Raw genomic sequence first — 22,141 nt, 5'->3', positions numbered from 1 at the left:
AGCAGCAAAAAAGTAAAGTCGCCAAAGGACATATCCTTCTGTTTATCTAAGTTATTTGGTTTCAATTGTAGTTGATTGTTGTTCTTCCGACGGAGTACGTAGGGCCACACTGAGCTTTTGAGAATAAGGTCGTAACATTACTAGAATAAAGTCATAATTTTAGGCTACGTGTTATGTTAGAGGGGAAACATTAGAAGAGCAGCCTGTCGCCTGCGTTAAAATGAACGAAACTGTAAACTTGTGTTTATGTTTGTGTTTGCTCAACAAGCAAAACAGCATTTATCAAACGTTTAATGATAAGATGGCCAAGTAAAGTTACCTGTTGTCTGATGTGTGTGGCACAGCACGACGCCTGAGACAAACAACAGGTGCCAGAGGCTCAGGCTAACATTGCCTGTCCTCTCACCCATCTTGTTGGTTGCGGGTAATATATTTTCCTAAAAGTTATGTGTTTTTTTTCTTGAAATTTTATGATTACGTGGTTTAACAGTGCGGTTGAACAGTACGTTTGAACATTGCGGTTAAACAGTGTGGTCGAACAGTGCGATTAAACAGTGCGGTCGAACAGTGCGATTAAACAGTGCGGTCGAACAGTGCGGTTAAACAGTGTGGTTAAACAGTGCGGTTAAACAGTGTGGTTGAACAGTGCGGTTAAACAGTGTGGTTGAACAGTGCGATTAAACAGTGCGGTTGAACAGTGTTGATGAACAGTGCAGTTGAACAGTGTTGATTAACAGTGTGGTTGAACAGTGCGGTTGAACAGTGCGGTTGAACAGTGTTGATTAACAGTGCGTTTGAACAGTGCGGTTAAACAGTGCGGTTAAACAATGTGGTTAAACAGTGCGATTAAACAGTGCAGTTGAACAGTGCGATTAAACAGTGCAGTTGAACAGTGCGATTAAACAGTGTGGCTAAACAGTGCGGTTGAACAGTGTTGATTAACAGTGCGATTAAACAGTGCAGTTAAACAGTGCGATTAAACAGTGCAGTTAAACAGTGCGGTTGAACAGTGCGATTAAACAGTGCAATTAAACAGTGCGGTTAAACAGTGTGGTTAAACAGTGCGATTAAACAGTGTGGTTGAACAGTGTTGATTAACAGTGCGGTTGAACAGTGCGGTTGAACAGTGCGGTTGAACAGTGTTGATTAACAGTGTGGTTGAACAGTGTGGTTAAACAGTGTTGATTAACAGTGCGATTAAACAGTGCGGTTAAACAGTGCGATTAAACAGTGCGGTTGAACAGTGCGATTAAACAGTGTGGTTGAACAGTGCGGTTAAACAGTGCGGTTAAACAGTGTTGATTAACAATGCGGTTAAACAGTGCGGTTGAACAGTGCGATTAAACAGTGCGGTTGAACAGTGTTGATTAGCAGTGTGGTTGAACAGTGTGGTTAAACAGTGTGGTTAAACAGTGCGGTTAAACAGTGCAGTTCAACAGTGCGATTAAACAGTGTTGATTAACAGTGTGGTTGAACAGTGCGATTAAACAGTGCGGTTGAACAGTGCGGTTGAACAGTGTGGTTAAACAGTGTTGATTAACAGTGTGGTTGAACAGTGTGGTTAAACAGTGTGGTTGAACAGTGCGATTAAACAGTGCGGTTGAACAGTGTTGATTAACAGTGCGGTTGAACAGTGTGGTTAAACAGTGTTGATTAACAGTGTGGTTGAACAGTGCGGTTAAACAGTGCGATTAAACAGTGCGGTTGAACAGTGTTGATTAACAGTGTGGTTGAACAGTGTGGTTAAACAGTGTGGTTGAACAGTGCGGTTAAACAGTGTGGTTAAACAGTGTTGATTAACAGTGCGATTAAACAGTGCGGTTGGACAGTGCGGTTAAACAGTGCGATTAAACAGTGCGGTTGAACAGTGTGGTTAAACAGTGTGGTTAAACAGTGTTGATTAACAGTGCGGTTGAACAGTGCGGTTAAACAGTGCGATTAAACAGTGCGGTTGAACAGTGCGGTTAAACAGTGCGATTAAACAGTGCGGTTGAACAGTGCGGTTAAACAGTGCGGTTGAACAGTGTTGATTAACAGTGTGGTTGAACAGTGTGGTTGAACAGTGTGGTTAAACAGTGTTGATTAACAGTGCGATTAAACAGTGCGGTTAAACAGTGCGATTAAACAGTGCGGTTGAACAGTGCGATTAAACAGTGCGGTTGAACAGTGCGGTTAAACAGTGTGGTTAAACAGTGTTGATTAACAGTGCGGTTGAACAGTGTTGATTAACAGTGCGATTGAACAGTGCGGTTAAACAGAGCGATTAAACAGTGCGGTTGAACAGTGCGATTAAACAGTGCGGTTGAACAGTGCGGTTGAACAGTGTGGTTGAACAGTGCAGTTAAACAGTGTGGTTAAACAGTGTTGATTAACAGTGTGGTTGAACAGTGCGGTTAAACAGTGCGGTTAAACAGTGTGGTTAAACAGTGCGGTTGAACAGTGCAATTAAACAGTGCGGTTGAACAGTATTGATTAACAGTGCGGCTAAACAGTGCCGTTGAACAGTGCGATTAAACAGTGTGGTTGAACAGTGTAGTTAAACAGTGCGGTTGAACAGTGTTGATTAACAGTGTGGTTAAACAGTGTGGTTGAACAGTGCGGTTAAACAGTGTTGATGAACAGCGTGGTTGAACAGTGGTGATTAACAGTGTGGTCGAACAGTGTGGTTGAACAGTGCGGTTGAACAGTGTGGTTGAACAGTGCGGTTGAACAGTGCGGTTAAACAGTGTGGTTGAACAGTGCAGTTAAACAGTGTGGTTAAACAGTGTTGATGAACAGTGTGGTTGAACAGTGCGGTTAAACAGTGCGGTTGAACAGTGTGGTTAAACAGTGCGGTTGAACAGTGTGGTTAAACAGTGTTGATTAACAGTGCGGTTAAACAGTGCGGTTAAACAGTGTTGATTAACAGTGTTGATTAACAGTGCGTTTGAACAGTGCGGTTAAACAGTGCGGTTAAACAATGTGGTTAAACAGTGTTGATGAACAGTGCGGTTGAACAGTGTGGTTAAACAGTGTGGTTGAACAGTGTGGTTGAACAGTGCGGTTAAACAGTGCGATTAAACAGTGCGGTTGAACAGTGCGATTAAACAGTGCGGTTGAACAGTGCGGTTAAACAGTGTGGTTAAACAGTGTTGATTAACAGTGTGGTTGAACAGTGTTGATGAACAGTGTGGTTGAACAGTGCGGTTAAACAGTGCGGTTAAACAGTGTGGTTAAACAATGCGGTTGAACAGTGCAATTAAACTGTGCGGTTGAACAGTGTTGATTAACAGTGTGGTTGAACAGTGTGGTTAAACAGTGTTGATTAACAGTGCGGTTAAACAGTGCGATTAAACAGTGCGGTTGAACAGTGCGGTTGAACAGTGTGGTTAAACAGTGTTGATTAACAGTGCGGTTGAACAGTGCGATTAAACAGTGCGGTTGAACAGTGCGGTTAAACAGTGCGGTTAAACAGTGTTGATTAACAGTGTGGTTGAACAGTGTTGATTAACAGTGTGGTTAAACAGTGTTGATTAACAGTGCGGTTGAACAGTGCGATTAAACAGTGCGGTTAAACAGTGCGGTTGAACAGTGTGGTTAAACAGTGTTGATTAACAGTGTGGTTGAACAGTTTTGATTAACAGTGCGATTAAACAGTGTGGTTAAACAGTGCGGTTAAATAGTGCGGTTGAACAGTAGAGAGGATGTACATGCTCTGAGGTGAAGAGAATGAGTCTGGGGGCAGCGGTCATGCCTTTGGTTTTGACCTCAGGGTAGTGTTTGTATCTGGCCACCATCACACTGTACATGTTGGAAATGGCTCCTCCTGCAGACATGACAGACACAAACACATTTCATTTAAAAAATGAGAGTTCAGCCTGAAGCCATGCTCAGATCCTCTATTCATTTGAACAGGTTTTCAGACTAATCAACACACTCCACTTACTGGGATGTCATGTGACCTACAGAATAACAGAGCAGACAAACACTATTTTGAGTCATGACTCTGAGTTACACATAGATTTTTCAGAGGTAATTGTTTGCTACAGCATCTGTTAGCAGAGACAGAAGCAGTTTGGTTGCCACTGGTTTACTATCTGTTGTTGGAGAGTACTCTTATTCACAGGATGTGTTAAAGGTTGCGTTAGTTCTAGATGGTGACCCAGAACCTCAAAGCTTTACTGAACTCACCAGGTGAGAATATGCCGTCACCCTCACCATCTGGCCAGCCAACGATTTCTCTCATCTTCTTCAGAGTAAGCTGTTCCATCAGCACGAACACTGGGGCAATCTCGTACGTGAACCTGCACGAGACAAAGCAGCCTCATCAACCTGGGATATGTGCATATGGATTGGTGGGACAGTGTGTCGTTGGGAAAACATTGGGAATATGCCTGGGATATGTGCATATGGATTGGTGGGACAGTGTGTCGTTGGGAAAACATTGGGAATATGCCTGGGATATGTGCATATGGATTGGTGGGACAGTGTATCGTTGGGAATACATTGGGAATATGCCTGGGATATGTGCATATGGATTGGTGGGACAGTGTGTCGTTGGGAATACATTGGGAATATGCCTGGGATATGTGCATATGGATTGGTTGGACAGTGTGTCGTTGGGAATACGTTGGGAATATGCCTGGGATATGTGCATATGGATTGGTGGGACAGTGTGTCGTTGGGAATACATTGGGAATATGCCTGGGATATGTGCATATGGATTGGTGGGACAGTGTGTCGTTGGGAATATTCCTGTAAAGCTCCCCTGATAAGGCTCCCTGCAGATGGCTTCTCGGCTCATTAGTGACGGTCAATAATTGTGAAGAGTAATTATCCATAATGATGGTGAAGTCAGGGGATGAAAATGTCAAGTATTCATGTTGCCCTCCTAAAATCAATAGGAACAGCACCACAGTGTTTCCAGCCTCTCAGAGGCAGAGGTAAAGCCCACCCATGTCAGACGCACATAACAGAATCATAAAAGTGATAAAGAAAAAAACACCCATCCGTCCTGACAAGCATCACTATCCACTAATCATGTCGCATCAGTCACTGAAAATGAAGGAGACGACCCTGTGATTGGCTGTGTGACAGTTCTGGCCGTGACTTTGGCAGGAATGTAAACCTCAGAGGAGATGAGCAGTGGGAACACAAGGCCAAACTGATGAATGTCGTCACGAAGATGTGTTAAGAGTCATAGAGGCTGTATATTGACATACCACCAAATATTTTATTTTCTCTGCCATGGATCAATGGCTGATTGATTGAATCAGAGCCAGAATCACGGATGTGTAAGGGTTTTTTTTTCACATATTGAGGCTGTAAAAGACATGATGGAATCGCTGACCTGAGGTCAGTCTGAGGGACTGCCTTCACACTGCAGTGTTCCCCAGAGCATTTTACACATTGTCCTCTTTTTAATGGACAAAATAAACCACACAGAGCAGTACAATACTGTCATTACCAGATTACACAGACCACTACATTAATCCCACACCAGGCTCTCGTAATCCTGATGTGCAGTAATGGCAAATACGCAGCGTTTCATAGGCTGATCCACCCTACACCGCTGCTCTGGCACTCCTGTGTTTCTGCACCACAGAACAGTTCTCTGTTTTATGACCACTCTCCTCAGCTGCATTAAACACAGGAGAGTTTTACAGACAGCATTGAACTCTGGTCCCTGACTTCCACCAGTGCCACTGTTCAGGGCGTAACAGGCTAAACGGGGACCCACAGTGTGGGTGTTGCAGCTAATGACAGACTATATGTCAGTTTTATACACTGAGGCATTTACTCCACCTGTCACTTAAAGGTTTTTTTCACATTAAAGATCAATTTCGCAGAGAAAAAAAAGAGCCACACATTCCCAGTGCTGGGAGACATTCTGATGAGAGTGGGATCCACTGTGCATGTTATCCTTATATAAGCCTTCAATATTGCCACAGTAATGAAATGAGCCGTTGTGAAGTTAAGGGTACAGAATCAGTGTGACTCTTAGAGTCAGACCACTCAGAACACTGTGACTCTAACACTGGGTAGAGTCCACTCTGGCTCTGTGTGTGTACAGAGTGAATGCAGAGCTGAGTGGGACAGGAAAGATCACTCACATATTGGTGTTGGCAGTGGAAGTGAGCCACTCTCCGGCCAAGCCAATAATGTCCAGCCCAGTGGACAGCTGGTTGAAAAACCGTGGGTGACCTACAGAGAGAGAATATTATGATCAACACGTTACCAATACCAGTCACTGTACTAAACACCACATTTCTAATGAGTGTTGAGAGACAGGCCTGTGTTGTGTGCATAGGGGGAATAAGACTGATGTATTGATTCAGTGATCACAGAGTCACCTGTGCGGACTCCGTATTTGAGTGTGTCTCTACAGTCCACCAGGATCTGCTCCAGGGACTCAGGCTGCTCAGACAGCTCCAGGTTAAAGCCTTCCAGACCCTCCAGCAGCTGGTGTGGGTGGTGGAAATCCAGGACTTTGGTGGATCTGTCAAACGTCTTTCGTATGTAGTTAGTGAGGATATCAAAGACCTCCAAAAGGAACTGCACCGTGACCTCCTCTCCATTCTTTGCAGGCAGCAGATCTGTGATCAGACATAAACACAGATCACCATATAGAGCTGTCTGATTATTTCACATGCAGGGACAACAGTGTCATTGATGAGTTCTGATAAAATTTCACAGGCTTCTGCTTGCTGTATCAGAATCACTTAAAAAGATTCTAACTGACCAAATTTTCACATTACACTACTTGCATAAATATTAGAGTGCCGTGTTTTACTAGTTGCTGGCATACACATTAAACTAACTGTCGTCAGTTTTAAACTACAGTTAACCCGAACTCTCACTGCACGCTCCGTATTTCAGTTCATTTCAGGTGCTTTCCCTGAGTTTTATTAATGTTTTTACAGGTGTCTTCAACGGTCAAGTTAGAAATGTGAACGTACTGCAGCGCAACGCATTCCCACGCAGAACTGACAGGGTCCATCCATGTGCAGTTTGTGAGTAAACAGGTATCTAAGACTTTAAGAGTCTCAATCTCCGAGAGAAAACCCACAACGAATGTACATGCCGTGAAGCTTCGGTCATACGCCTGAGTTTGTCATCTTAACATTGTCATGTTGTCATCTTAACATTGTCGTGTTGTCATCTTAAAAAAAAACCCAAAGAGCTAAATATACGATTGCGGAAAGTCCTTCCTCGTTTGTATTGATTTGGCAATCATGTAATTTCACAGTTACACTGGAAAAAGCTAAGTCACTAAGGCTACTTTAGTCTTTTAAGTCGTTGGACTACTTTACAGTTTAACTGAAAAAAAAAAACATCTTTTACTTACCTCTGGCATAAAGATTTGAGAAGTCCGTCTCGGTGCGTATAAACCTGGGGTCTTGTTCGTTGTCGCGAGTCAAAAAGGTTTTAGATGATTGCTGTTCGTTATAAGAGTCTACGACCCGATTCTTAACCTCCAAGTTATTGTTTTTCTGCAGGAAGCCTATATTATTGCAAAGACAAGGATGTTGAGACTTGCGCTTTCCGTTTTCAAACATTTTAAACATTTTTCCTAAACAGTTTCAACACATGCCACTCTTTCACTTAAACCATGCGCGGAATAGAGTCTAATTAATACCTATGTATTAGCTGTTTTATAGGGGAGGTCGACCCGATGACACAAGCACCGAAAACCAGCCAAGCAAAATCAAATCGGTCATTTATTGAGGCTGTAAATTCTCATTACCCTCATGAGACGGATACTTCCTCACTTAAACAGCAGGAACAACGGACACCGCGTCGATATCCCTAAGCCCGCAGGCGACATCCAAGCAAAGTGAACGGCGATACGGGAACACGGTGCTTTACACTAATATAAATCTGCTTTTTACATCAGATAACATTAAATGTATTAAGAATTCACCGTGAAACTAAGACCAAACCAGCCAATATCATCGCTTTTTCTCCTAAATCGAAACAATCAGATTTGTTCCAAGATATTTTGTGGATGTGAAACGTAATGTTTTTATTCTCTTCACATGATAATTCTTACAAACCACTCAGCAACCAGGTACATCGTTTGCAAAGCATCGCAGTTAAAGTAAGTTACTCTGCACGGTCAGAAAACGAAGGAGCAGATTTCAGAGGCAAAATCTCCTCTCTTATAATTGAAAGTCATGGTTCATTGAGCCCTTGTCACTTAGACCACCTTTGTGTTGAACTATGGCCATCATCACTGGAACAACGAATAACTGAGCTGGATTTCTGTGGTAATTAGAAATTTTCTGGGTAAGAGAACTTCATTTACCAAGGCACTAAAAATTCTTAATGTGTGTAAGATGTACCGTCGCTCTGTCTCACAGATGTTCTCTCTCCCTCGTTATCATTATAATATCTTAAAACAAAAATCACCTCCAAAGAACCATTGTCCCTAAGCGCTTTGTTTCTTGACAACACGTATCGGAGCCTGACTCTTGCGTTTTCAGCATTATCTCAGAGACGCAGCGCCTTGGCCAATTGTAACCTCACATATCCTTAATAAACCTATACTCCAGGGACGCGCTCGACTTATTCCGGCAAATAACATCAAGATTTACCTATATAGCCTATCCGTATGCGCACTTGGCTGTAGGTATAAATACTAAACAAAGCCTGTTGTTAGGCCCCCGTGGTAGCCCCAGAGGAGACACAGCTCAGAAACTATTGTCAAAATTAAAATTCTTTCTTTGCAGTCAGTAGATATCTAACCTTTATTCTCAGAAATATGTAATATAAAAAATATAAATAAAAAAAAATCCCGAAATAAATCTGCCATATACAAGCGAATTCGTATCCTCCAATCACGTTGATAACAGATGTGTTGATACTTCCTCGATGTTAATTATGTTATCTTGTTGGCTTTGGAGTCTGTGATAGTTCTGAAGTCATGAAACAGTTACTACGAGTTTCTGTAACACACATTAGGTTATGAGTGGCGTTTCATCGGAAAAAGATACACGGTTATCCAGTGTTTTCCCCCTGCTAATTATTACGTTCTCTCTTCTTATGTAACAGACGTGGGTCCAGTTTAATACCCTTAATGAGCAATTTTCCTTGATTAAACACCACAAGGGGGCGCCAAAAGGACACTTAGGCACAATCGAATCGAGTACGTACACGTGGGACGTCACAGTCATGATTTAAGTTTAAACGCTAATTTACACTTAACAGTAAATTATATTAGTTGATACCAGTTAACATCACATCACTTACAAAATATTTTATAACAAAAAGACGAGAACCATCAAAAGTCATGCAAAAATACTCCGTAACCCATAAGCTGTCACACAATTTTTCATAAATGAGTATTCTTTGCCCCTTCCTGTAATAATTACGCATGTCTTCTATATATATATATGTCCAATGCATATGTGTGTGTGTGTCCAGTGTATATATATATATATATATATATATATAAATGTCCAGTACATATAATCCATCTACAATCACAATTAATTTTATGGTCTTTTATGTAGGCCTACATGATTTTTTTTTTTTAAATCGACTTCTCACCGCAAATCTTCATCCCAAGCTTCCTCGTACGTCCATGAACTGCTCTCCAGTCATAGCCTAAGAGAAAATCAGTCGTTAGCTTTGGACAAATGAAAATATTTAGACGCTGAATGATTTGGCTTGACTACAAATATATAGGCCTATATAGGCCTATGTATGGTGGACGAAGGAATGCAACGATACAGGGTAAACATTAAGACCCCAATTAAGAGAAGTTTTCGTTAAGTTAGATTCAGCTGGCTCTGAATGACAAGCCGAAAGGGCCAAAGTGGCCTTCAGGAGCAATGGGCTGCGGACCGTGATCCCGTGTTTGGGCTCACTAATAGTCGAATACATTTTGGAATTGGATGTAAAGTCTCTGGGCGCTGCACATGCGTCCAGCCTCTACTGGAGCACGTGCCATCATTTCCAAATCGTTACACAAATTCAAAGCCATTCTCAGCTACGCACTTTCAGCACAACAATTTCGGAAGATAACGTGGATTTTTTTTTTTTTGGTTTTATAGAACACACGCGCACACATCCACACACAAACACACACACACACAGTCTATACTCTTAATTACGATTTTTGAGCAGTGGTATTGTGACAATTTACAAGAGTCCATCGCAAATCCGTTTGATATCAGATGTTTGTGAAATTTGTGTTTCTATATTCACATAAATAAGAAACACTCTCAACATTAATACATCTACATAGGCTACATCTCAATAATGTTGTAAAACATCAATTTTTAACTTTATATTCATCCATAATGCGTCCCATAACCTACTTTAGATTCCAAAATGTGATTTTGAAATCATACTTAGGAACTCTTCCTGTCTACATATAACCTGTTAAATGTATGTATATGTATATATATGCTCTGTTTTTCAAAGACACATTTCAAACAGAAATACAACAGATAACAGAAGGCATCTAGTAATTTCAACAAATGCATAGCAGATGTCTCTGATTAGATGATCAATTCACACAGCATTACCGACTAATTTCTGAGAGACGTGTTTCGGGAAATGTTCCGTTGTTAGTTATTAATGCGTTACATGCGTTACCTGCCCAGCCGGTACAATAACACGCCAGACCAAAAAGCAAAGCCATTACGAGTAATTTGGCGCAGCTATAATTAAAGCTGCTGCTCGCATAATTACACCTGGACTAAAATCAGTGGCTTGTTTATTCTCTTCACACACCAAAATAGAAATGATGACGCTGAATGGACAGACGTTCTTTAAACGTACAACAACAACAACAACAACAACAACAATAATAATAATAATAATAATAATAGCCTAATAATAATAATAACAATTGCGTATTTTCTGTAAATTTCACATGAAAAGTGTTTTTGGCTAATACTGGTAAGATGTTCCTTAAGGCATGTGTCTCCTCTAATTGCTTTCAGTCTGTGTTTTTAAAGGACATCATCTATTTTGACAAGATTCATCGATCACATTGCTGAGGGAGGTCCGCTGCGGATGTAAGGCGCTAGTGATTTGTTGGACCAGAGGCATGGCGAATGGCACCGTTTCTTCCCCTATGGACATGATTAATGACACCGCTAACAGAGCAAATAGCCGTGGTGAAATAGCGTTTTATCTGTGATGGACCTACTTGAGGACGGCGGTCGTAAATTTGTCGAGTTAGGATCCAGATCGCCGACAGAGGAGGGAGATGCAGACGCCGCCATCACTCTAAAGACACAGCTCCAAAGTCCTGAGCCCGAAGAGCCTTGTCACTTTGTCCGAAGCACCCCTTATTTTATCCCAAATCAGAAGTTACGTTCACTGTGGGGGGTTGGATAAGGGAGCACCTTTTTCATGTGCATTGGTACTACTCCATACGACAACATTGTTATTATCCTGTCTTTTGCCAAAAGTTTCGGCATGTTTGAGTCATCACAATATTAGACTGAGCACCACACACGCCACATGCAGGTTAAGAAGAGAACCCCTAAGACGTAATACACGTAAGACTTGGCTGCATAAGGACAGGAAACAAGGTGTTTGTGACATATGTGGACACATGTTACTCTGGACAAATCTTAGAAGTGACGTTCGAAGTTATCTGCAAATTCTCAAAAAACAGTTGTGAAATTAGATCGCTTGTCTCTGAGGGTTCTCGTGGTTAAAAAGAGGGAATAAGAGTATGCTGTGTTTTGTAAAAGTCTGAGTGTCGCAGTGTTTGGTCTCTAATCACTTTAACCGCCCTCAACTGTTGTGCCCGCAGGGTCGTGGAATTCACCAGTATTGGACAGTACAGACTTAAAATATTATAATGAAGTTCAGTAAGAAAAAAAAAAACTTGTGGGTGTCAACAAAAATTACACAATAAACGAAAACTTTTTTTAAAACACGAATTTCTATAATGATCTAAATCTACCGCAGCGCATTATAAACAAGTTCATTTATACATTTTACTAAACGATCTAAACGATTCAGCAGACACCTGTTAGAGCCACAGAATTTTCCATGTTGGGATAAGTAACCGTGAAAAGTCCGTAAAAATACAGATTAACATGTCACAGGAAAAACTCACCTTGCAACACAAGCTTCAACCTCAAGTAACCAAAATGTGGCAGGAAAACTAAAGCGCAGTCTGACGACGAGGCTCCAGGTGCGCCTGTACTCCGACAGAGCCGATGCGCAAATACGAGCTGACAAAAAATCAGCCCAGGGTGACCTTAGCGAAGAGCGTGTGATTCGACGACGTTTGGAGGCGAATCATCTATTTACTCCTGGACTCGGGGATCAGCTGTAGCCTACCTCTTCTCGAATCAACCCCCCCCCCCCCCCCCCCCCCCAAATATCACGTCTGTACTGCTTGCAAAAATGAACAGTAGCAATGTTTTGATCTATTCGAGACTTTTGTTACTTACCACGCGAAAACTGGTCTTGAATGACACTAATAACATCAGAATACGCTTTCGAAGTTCAGCCCAACCCCTAACATGTCATGTTCGTGCACCCCGGATGGCGAGAGGAGGGGAGGGTCACTGGTTGTATGACCTTCATGATATCTAAGTCCTTCATCATGTTACCAGTGACAACCGTCTTTCATAGTCTGTCTACCGCACTTGCGGGACGAGACGTTTTAATTAAAATAATCAAATGTACGAAGTAGGTTACCTTCGTAAATAACCAGATATCGTGGTTTAACATTAGAATAACTTCGAGGATAAGCACTGCACTTACTGACAGGAACAGTTCTTGAGTACATTTTAAAATAGTGGAAGGGCACTGCAACCAGAGGAGAAATGTTGTTGAATAATAACCACAAGGTGGCAGCAACCTACCAGCAGAGCCAACTACTACTCCGTACTTGAATTAAGGATAAAGAGTAATACATTTATAAATATACACATCTAAACCGCTACCAAATCCACCGCTGTTAAGACAGGTCAGCTCTGATACAAACAGTGCTATGCGACACCACAGCGTTGCATCTGAGGAATGTATCTAAACTTAAGCTTCCACACAGCGAAACACCTAGCGAATTTCGGCCTGCGAAATTTCGCTCTGGGGGCGTGGTCGCGCTAACAGCAAGCAAGTAACCCTGCTCAAAAAGCAAGTGCTCAAGCAGTGCTCAAATGAGGGTCTACAGTGGTCTATTTGCCCCGACCAGAGCCGTTGAGAGAGTTTGTTCTACCGCTCTGGCCCCGACTAAGTTCATGTAACATGTAAACAACAATCCGTGTTGATGTAGACACAAATGGTTGCCCATACATCCTTTAATCATATACATGTTTTCATGCTACATGTAGCATTTAGCCTCCGCCATCTTGCTCAGACTTTTTTTTGTTACTGCCGCCTCTCTAGAGAACATCACGAACCAAACACATCACACGCTGAACTGGTTGGTTCTTCCGTGGTGCTCATTTGCATGAAAAATTCGCAATCTCAGTTTCGCTTGCCTCCGCGAATTCGCCACAGACATCGCCGATCAGCGCGAACTTCGTCCCAGTTGAACCTGAATGAGAGCGAGGCGAAATTCGCTGTAGTGCAAGCCTGTCCTAAGGCAGAAAAGCTTCTCAACCAAAGGAAGTAGGGTTAGTATTTTAAACGGAGCATATAGGAATATGCAACTGAAAAGACATGGGGACTTTGCGTGTTCTCAGGTTAAATGTTTATTTAAATAGGCCAAAGAGTTACATCTGGTGTTTTAATTTTCGACTTAAAAGCAGATACGCAATGATTTTTCAAAAGCTAGAAAACACGGAACTTGGCTGACTTTTTTTTTTTTCTAACTCTTTAAAATTAAAACAGTTGATGCCCTGTCAATGGTATCACATATTACATCTTGACAGTCAACATGTAAACCTACCTTAGTTTGAAAAGATCTGCTAAACGAACCGAAAGAAAGACCAGGTTACAATTATTAAAACGACAAATCTCAACCTTCGAAGGCAAAGTCGAATATTCCTTCTATGTGAGCAATCTCCTGGGAGCGTGGTGGGCCCTGTCAAGGCATGGGACGAAGGGTTCAACTGTGCCTCTTAAATTGTTCAGCGCCAAACTAACAGTCACCACTAGATGGCACTAGTAACTACATAGGACAGTCTCGATCTCAACAGCAATTGTCCATGAAAAAGTTAGTGGAAGCAATATTAAGCAAATGTAAATTAATGTCCGCTTTACTGCAAGGCAAGCCATAAGCAGCACAGATAATAAGTGAAATGCCTTTGCAAACCGAACTGGCAGAGACCGTAGTCTTTGGAAATTCTAAATAATGTGAATCTGAACTTTACGAATACTGTAAACTGCACTGTACTATGAGAATCTGAACCAAAATTTGTTAACATGAGTCTTTCATTCTGCTACCTCCGCGACACACGTGACTGAACGTCTCACATCTATTATAGCCAAAATCTCTTTGGGGAGCGCAGCCATGCACGACACGGAGGAAAACAAAGAGCGTTATTGCTTGTAGACTGCACACTCAATGCCTGCAGCTTCCGAATGACACTGCTGGCCATCTGTGATACAGGCAATCTTTCTGCTGTCTAGGTGAATATCCTTTAGATCTTTAGTGCGGTCAGAGAGGGGCAAAAATAGATCAAAAAGTATCTTGTTACAAATTGCAAATACTTGCTCATCAAATGTATCGAGATAAAATACAAAATACTGGTGTGAGAAAATGTATTTAATTAAATTACAAGTAATTTGTAATTTGAAAATACAAAAATACATACAGAATTGTCTCTAACACTCTTTTAGGCATTTAGCAGATGCCTTTTTCAGGAGCGATTTACAGTAAGTGCAGCAGTGGAGTATGCTAATTTCCTAGATCTCTAAATTTACACGCAGTCTTTTGAGGAAGTGCAACACATTTAGTGTAAGAGATCAGCTGCTATGAAAATGCCTAAATTTAGCTGTTAGAAATTAAGTTTGCCCTTAGGAAGAAAAGTATCTAGCCTGATTTATCGCTAATGAAGGCTTCCATAGGACTAACCACAAGATGCCACTGTCCCAGGCTATCTGAGCATGCTTGTGGCGTTAGCTAGAATGCCACTAGCAAGCTAGCAAAGAGCACAGCTATTTGCTAACTGCCCTATTCCTCTGTCCTATAAAGACATTCAGTGAGCGATATCTGATAGTATATTTCACTATATACTTTACCTTAAGGCAGTGGTTCTCAACTCCAGACCTCAGGGCTCACTGTCTCTGTTTTAACTCTTCATTATCACAGTTAATTGAGCTAATCAAGGGTTTGATGATTAATTGATCACTGGAATCAGGTGTGTCAGTCCTGAGCTCAGGAGAGTTAAAACAAAGATGTGCGGGACAGTGGACCCCCAGGACTGGAGTTGAGAACCACTGCCTCAAGGCAATCTGCACTGAACACCAAAACAACTTCTTTCCTTGGGTTACTGGTCATGAGGAAAACAAACTGTTCACAATGAGCACACTGGAGCCAACAGGATGTGTCACGTGATTGACTTGCATCTAAACAAAGACTGTGATAGGCTATGTTTAGTGGTCCTATAGTAAGCCTGGTGATCAAAGTTCTTATCTTATTTGAGAATAAAATGACATATTTGAGTAAGTATTTTAGGTATTTTAAATGCACAAAATAAAATCTCTCAAAGTATTTTGTTACAAATTACATCAAATTATTTCCAACCAGCAAAACACAAATTACAAAATACTCAGAAGTAATTAAATACATATTTTAAATACATTTAATTGAAATACTGCACATCCCTTAGTGCAGTGCATGGACACAGACCACAATGGTGATGATGTCAAGCTGACAAGCACCTACAGGAATTCATGAGTTCTGCTAAAGGAGAAATGATGTCTTATTCCCCATAATGAGACATTTTTATATCTAAAGAGATGAAACAGCAGAAAATCAACTGTATTAGAGTAAAAGATGAAACAGTAGAAAATTAACTCTGTATTAGAGTAAAAGATGAAACAGTAGAAAATTAACTCTGTATTAGTAAAAGTTCATGCTGGGTGATATCCAGGACCCATCCTCAATATCCCTTGGCAGAAATCCAGCCGACCTCTCTGGGAATGTGTATGTGTGTGTGTGTGTGTGCACAGGGGTGTGTTTGTGTGCCTGTGTGTGTTCATGAGTGTGTGCATATCTGTGCGTTTGCGTGTATCTCTCTCTCTCTCTCTCTCTCTCTCTCTCTCTGTCTGTCTGTCTGTCTCTCTCTCTCTGTGTTGGGGGCAGTTAGTGACAGGGTGAGGGCAGGGCTGTTTATCAGTGTACCCTCGTGCATGTGAGGGTTAATAGGAAAGTTAGAGATACTCTGTGTGTGTGTGTGTGTGTGTGTGTGTGTGTGTGTGTGTGTGTGTGCGTGTGTGTGTGTGTGTGTGTGTGAAGAGAAGATGGGTGATCTCTGTTCTCTCCCTCATCGCCTCTGCTATTCTTAACATTATAGCCCTCACCCTGTCACTAACTGTGTTCTCCATGTGGAACACACCTCTCCCTCCTGTCACTAACTGTGTTCTCCATGTGGAACACACCTCTCCCTCCTGTCACTAACTGTGTTCTCCGTGTGGAACACACTCCTCCCTCCTGTCACTAACTGTGTTCTCCGTGTGGAACACACCTCTCCCTCCTGTCACTAACTGTGTTCTCCATGTGGAACACACCTCTCCCTCCTGTCACTAACTGTGTTCTCCATGTGGAACACACCTCTCCCTCCTGTCACTAACTGTGTTCTCCATGTGGAACACACCTCTCCCTCCTGTCACTAACTGTGTTCTCCATGTGGAACACACCTCTCCCTCCTGTCACTAACTGTGTTCTCCATGTGGAACACACCCCTCCCTCCTGTCACTAACTGTGTTCTCCATGTGGAACACACCTCTCCCTCCTGTCACTAACTGTGTTCTCCGTGTGGAACACACCTCTCCCTCCTGTCAGTAACTGTGTTCTCCATGTGGAACACACCTCTCCCTCCTGTCACTAACTGTGTTCTCCATGTGGAACACACCTCTCCCTCCTGTCACTAACTGTGTTCTCCGTGTGGAACACACCTCTCCCTCCTGTCAGTAACTGTGTTCTCCATGTGGAACACACCTCTCCCTCCTGAAGGGATCTCTCTGAGACCCTGGGAAATATTCTCACACCCTGCTCCTCTAAATCCTGCAGCAGAGACTCACATAATCACATTTCAGCATACTCTAAATAAAACATACCGGTGTGGATTGTGTTATTAACATAAATGAATTTGAAAAAATGTTTAGCTGTGAAATCATTATTTTGCTTGCAACATAAATAACAAACAGCACAACTGGAACAAAAGTAAAAACTTTACAAACATCCTAATGAGTTAAAAACCTGATTACATAAACATATTCAGTCAGATAATATAGTAGTAATATAGAGTAATATAAATGTATATGCTTTGTACCATATGTAATAGTACAGTAGAACAAATGAGTCAGACTACTTAACATTCCAATGTCTGGATAGTCCTCTCTATCAAACACACACACACACGCACACGCACACGCACACACACACACACATACACACACGCACACACACACAGACACACACACACATGAAACAGGAAAGAGACTATGGTGTTCCGGTGTAGTCATGCTTCATGACTGATGGGACTGGTCCCTAAAACAACACACACCTCAAACATTAACACACACTTTCTCCCAGTCATCAGACACTAACACACACTCTCTCCCAGTCATCAGCCGCTACAGTAGGTTTAAGGGAAGATATAAGGAATTATAGGGCAACTTCTCAAAATAGTTTGATCCGTATTTAAAATCGTACTTCAGTTATGAAAATTTGCATTAAGTTTAGGCATGAACGTACAAAGCCTTAAAGTATGTACCACCTGTAATTACATAATTATGACAAAAATTAGATGGTTTCTGGTCATCCTGAAGCAGATATTCCAAAAGGATTTCAATTGTACAGTTATTTTAATTTGTTATGTGTGATTACTTGCTCTGATGTGTAATATTTACAGATTAACACTTATTATAAACTTCATATTCGATGAAATGTCACATTTTGCAAACTCTAAATGACAATTTTGTGTTAAGACACTGTTAGGAGTTTGAGAACGACTTGGTTGTCTCAACAGGTCTCTGTCAAATGGACCTGTCGATGTGCCATTCCCACATGTTGAAATCATCCACACTCATTTCCACTTACCATGCCCAGGATAGGACAAATATCAGTCTGAACTGACCTCCGTTATAAAAATGCACAGCAGCTTGTCATGCATATGTAAGCTTGACCGGTCGTCCACAGACAAATACGGCCACAGTAGTAGAACCAGTGCCCTTCCTCGGGCGTAGTCTCACCTCGCTCATTATCTCAACAGTAACAGAACGAGCGAAACACTCTGAGAGAGGAAGCGTTGATGGAGTCGCACACGCTCAGTGAGGGTAACAGTTGTGTACCAGGATGTTACAGTGCCCTACACTCCAGCTGCAGAATTTTTAAACGCACTGTTGACCAGTTAAGTTGGCTGATATATGAAAAACACACTGTTTACCAGTTAAGTTGGCTGATATATGAAAAACACACTGTTTACCAGTTAAGTTGGCCGATATAAAAAAATTTACACCACATCATGGCAGCCGGTCAAAAGGTTAGGACTACTCTGACATTTAAAAATTTCTGCCTTTTAAAATTTTGTCTTTTTGTGCCATTCACAGCATGCTAGTGAACTGATTGCCGTTACAGTATCAACTGTAAAATATACATTCAACTTCCTATGATGTCACAATTTGGCACTAATTTTTCTATGTGTACTCTAATACACAGAGCAATAATACACACATTTAAACAGGATTGCACGTACTAGCTTCCATCAATGTCTATTTGAACAAAAACGCTCAGGTCAGTGTACTCAAAACCCATCGAGAATTTTAACTGTACCTTAACTAAAAAACAAGCATTATATTATCATATTTTTTCAAACAATCCCCCCAACTACAACAACTTGAATGTAGGATAATGCACAGATAATAACCTTTATTTTCACACAGTAATATGGTAATTTTAACATTTTTGTACATTAGCATGCTGAAAACACCCCACAAGGTGTGGAACCTGACACTTTCATTGAACAAAAGCTATTAAATTATATTTACAGTAAAATGAAATCTTCCACCGAAGACAGTGATCCAGACACAAGTTCAGCACTTGTTTATCATATTAGGAGAATTATTTTAGAAAAAAAGATTTCCAAGGTCCAAATAACAAAGCTGATTCTGACACGTTTGTCACATTTACAGATTAAAAAATGTGTCTATTTTTCTTTTTCGATAATTTGGCGTTTTCTCTCAGACATATGGAAAAATAAACTCCAATGATTAGTAAAAGTCAGTGTAAATTTAAAATTCCTGGTGAGATTTTTTTTTATTTGGAATCCTTTGATCCAGCGCAAGATTGTGTTTCCGCGTGTCTGCTGAAACTGAGACAAAAACAATGTTTTACATGTCTTTGATGTCCTCCCTTTTAACATGATCCACAGTTTTGTCGTGTGGTTTGCTTTTTTTGTTCTGGTGAGTTTTAACATGCTTTGCCAAATGGTCGCTCCTCATGAACCGCTTACAACAGTCCGGACAAACAAATCGCTTTTCACCTGTGTGAGTTCTCAGGTGTCGCTGAAGCTCGTCGGATCGAGTGAAACTCTTGCCACAAAACAGCCAGTTACAGACAAACGGCCTCTCGCCCGAGTGCCAGCGCAGGTGCGCTTTGAGATGAGAAGTTTTGCCGTAAACTTTTCCGCAGCCCGGAATGTGACAAATGTGCTGTTTTTTCTTCCCTGGCTCGTCGTTGGAGCCCGAGGACAGGCAGTTCGGACACCTGCACCGTCGACACCGCCGTGCTGTCGCGAGGGGAGACTTGGTGTGGAGAAGGGCAGCAATTTGGGTCTGATACTGCGCAAAGTCCGAGTGCCCAAGAACTAAGCTCCTCTGCAGAGAGAAGCGATGAGGACCGAGAGAGGAGGGGTGGTTCACTGGACTCCCTTGTTGGAGGCTCCACCACGGAATGTCGTCGCCAGAATTTGGGGACACTTGCCTTTGCTGCTGATGAACGAGGCCTGAATGTCCCGTCACGAAGCCTGGCATTGCAGGCGGAATAGGAGCGGGCGCACCGTACGTTACGGCAGGAACGTATGTTGGTGGGCAGGTTGATTGTAAAGACTGCATTGAGCATGGTAACATCTTGACCGGAGAAAAGTCATAGGGGTATGTGGTATCGGCTGGAGGAGTAAGAGGAAGCTCGTGGTGCGAACTGTAGGAGCCCTGGAAGTGTGCTGGGAGCTGGGGCTTAGACGGTAGTCCAAAAGAGGAACTGCCCGACAGAGCGGATTGTGCATTTGTTTCGTTACTCCATGGATGAAAAATCCGCGACGGAGATCCAAGCGTTGAGTCATATGGAACCTGGAGAAAGTCCGCTGTGCTTGATCCGTGGTGATGTCCGATCCGGTTACAAGTAGCAGCTAAAAGTGCCAAAGGCGAGTGCTTGCTGTTCTCTGGTGAGGAGTTCGGAGTGCGATCCTAGAAGTAAAAATAACACAAATGTCTATTGTTATAAAACAGGGGCAAAGTTTGGAGAACAGGGTTTGAGCTGATCTACCAGAGTTGTTTGTGTTTTGACAAAATAAACAATTAAAGATACACAGAAGGATTGATGAAGTTCGTCAAGTTTACATTACTTTAATGTATGCACTCTGTTAACGTCAGAAACAAAACTAAACATGCTTTCAAATCTGTTAAAATTCTGCACAAACCTGAAGAAAAGCCTGAAGCGTGTCGTTCCGCAGTACAGCCACTGCTGCCATGGCAGAGTTTCTTTATCCTGCTATTATAAGCACTCCAAAACAAACACAAAATCCGTCTAAATAACAAAAATGTCCTCGTAAGGAAAACTATAACTTCTGCGCTTCCTCTCTACCAGATATCCTTGGACTATCTGAGGAGTGAAAGATCACGTCTTAGAATGTGATAAGGACTTTCGTGGGCCGACAGCCAGTCAGGAATAAGATTTATTACTTTGAAGTTTGTCGCTGCCCAATCATCAAAGAATAGCGGTTCTTTGAGAGGGGAAAGCAAATCCTTTGAATCCACAGAGCGCCTATGGTGTGTTTGTTGGTCTGGATAAAAGAGCTGATTATTAGTGGGGGGATGGGAAGGGAGGAGATAAAGGCGGGACAATTAATGAAGTAATCACTATGTGGGAAATGTATATACACAAATAATTGGATTTTATTGATCAAAGACCATCATGCCGTCTGGAGATCACGGCATTGGATGCCGCAGAGATCCGACCTCCCTTTCATAATTAAGGATTTGTAGTCCTTTGTGGCAGTGTGACATTGTTATCCCCGGAGATCGCAGAGTACAGAGCAGTCTGATAACCGCAACGTAATGCCAATGATAGCAAAAAGATGAGCGAGAAGGTCATAAAGAAATGTATAGAAAACTGCATTTTAAAAAGTTATATCTTGTTTAAGATGCTGTAATTAAAATAAAACTTGCAGACTAGTGGTTTACAGATAAATCTGATTATTTTTAACATAAGTGAAACTAGTTAAAACCAAAATAAACACATTTACCAAGAATAGGGGACAGCGTCTGTTTTTCGTTTTGTTTTTTTACCCCCCGTTTTTATTTATTTATTTATTTATTTATTACAGATAACTTGACTACAAATGAGACAGTTTTAACTCGTGAACACAGTTATAAGGATTGATTGTAATTACGAGGATATTGCCAAAACAGGGCTCAGCTTTGACCCAGGTCATAAAAATCCTTTGAGAGATTCAATAACAATATTTATAACAAAACTCACTGGGTCAATGTGTTGTTATGAGTAAATTTTCAGTGATAGAGGTGGGTGATGTGTGTGTGTGTGTGGGGGGGGGGGGGGGGGGAGCTTTGGTAGGAGGAGTTGGAAATGATTTCCATTTCTCCACCATCCGCTCTGCACAGCCTTCATCACGACTCCTCCTGGACAGCTTACGCGGCCAGACCTTTTGGACTCCTCAAATTCCAGAACAGCATCAGAGACATTATTAATTACAAAAATCATAGTTTAACTTTTATGGTGATTAATCTGCTCAGCTGGCAGGACTGGGCTTAGAGTTCAATCACTAAATGTTAA

At 41.7% G+C, this 22,141-nt stretch overlaps 2 protein-coding genes across 2 annotated transcripts in view; both read right to left on the bottom strand.

The window, feature by feature from the left end:
• The window catches only part of gad1a (glutamate decarboxylase 1a), a 19,321-nt gene extending 8,102 nt beyond the window's left edge, over positions 1-11,219 (bottom strand). The window contains exons 1-7 of the mRNA XM_030785805.1: positions 11,144-11,219; positions 9,532-9,588; positions 7,328-7,483; positions 6,333-6,575; positions 6,093-6,183; positions 4,171-4,283; positions 3,690-3,805 (exon numbers count right to left, since the gene is read on the bottom strand). Of these exons, the coding sequence (XP_030641665.1) occupies positions 3,690-3,805; positions 4,171-4,283; positions 6,093-6,183; positions 6,333-6,575; positions 7,328-7,483; positions 9,532-9,588; positions 11,144-11,219 (852 nt within the window). The remainder of the gene's footprint in view (positions 1-3,689; positions 3,806-4,170; positions 4,284-6,092; positions 6,184-6,332; positions 6,576-7,327; positions 7,484-9,531; positions 9,589-11,143) is intronic.
• Positions 11,220-19,461: 8,242 nt separating this feature from the next.
• sp5a (Sp5 transcription factor a) lies at positions 19,462-20,819 on the bottom strand. The gene is made up of 2 exons (XM_030787048.1): positions 20,769-20,819; positions 19,462-20,535 (listed from the first exon to the last, which is right to left on the bottom strand). Exons 1-2 carry the CDS (start codon positions 20,817-20,819, stop codon positions 19,462-19,464), a joined length of 1,125 nt encoding a protein of 374 aa, XP_030642908.1.
• Between the last annotated feature and the right edge of the window lie 1,322 nt (positions 20,820-22,141).

The sequence above is a fragment of the Chanos chanos genome, chromosome 10 (assembly GCF_902362185.1).
Source record: "Chanos chanos chromosome 10, fChaCha1.1, whole genome shotgun sequence".
NCBI classification, from domain to species: Eukaryota; Metazoa; Chordata; class Actinopteri; order Gonorynchiformes; family Chanidae; genus Chanos; species Chanos chanos.
The sequence above is the reverse complement of the archived record's forward strand: the minus strand, read 5'-3'. Positions and strand labels throughout refer to the sequence as shown.

What these genes read in the sequence shown, in the direction of transcription:
- sp5a (XM_030787048.1), bottom strand. Translation starts at nt 20,819, where the DNA reads ATGGCAGCAGTGGCTGTACTGCGGAACGACACGCTTCAGGCTTTTCTT. An exon ending in CGCTTCAGGCTTTTCTTCAG is followed by an intron (nt 20,536 to 20,768) that starts GTTTGTGCAGAA and finishes TTTTACTTCTAG; the next exon opens with GATCGCACTCCGAACTCCTC.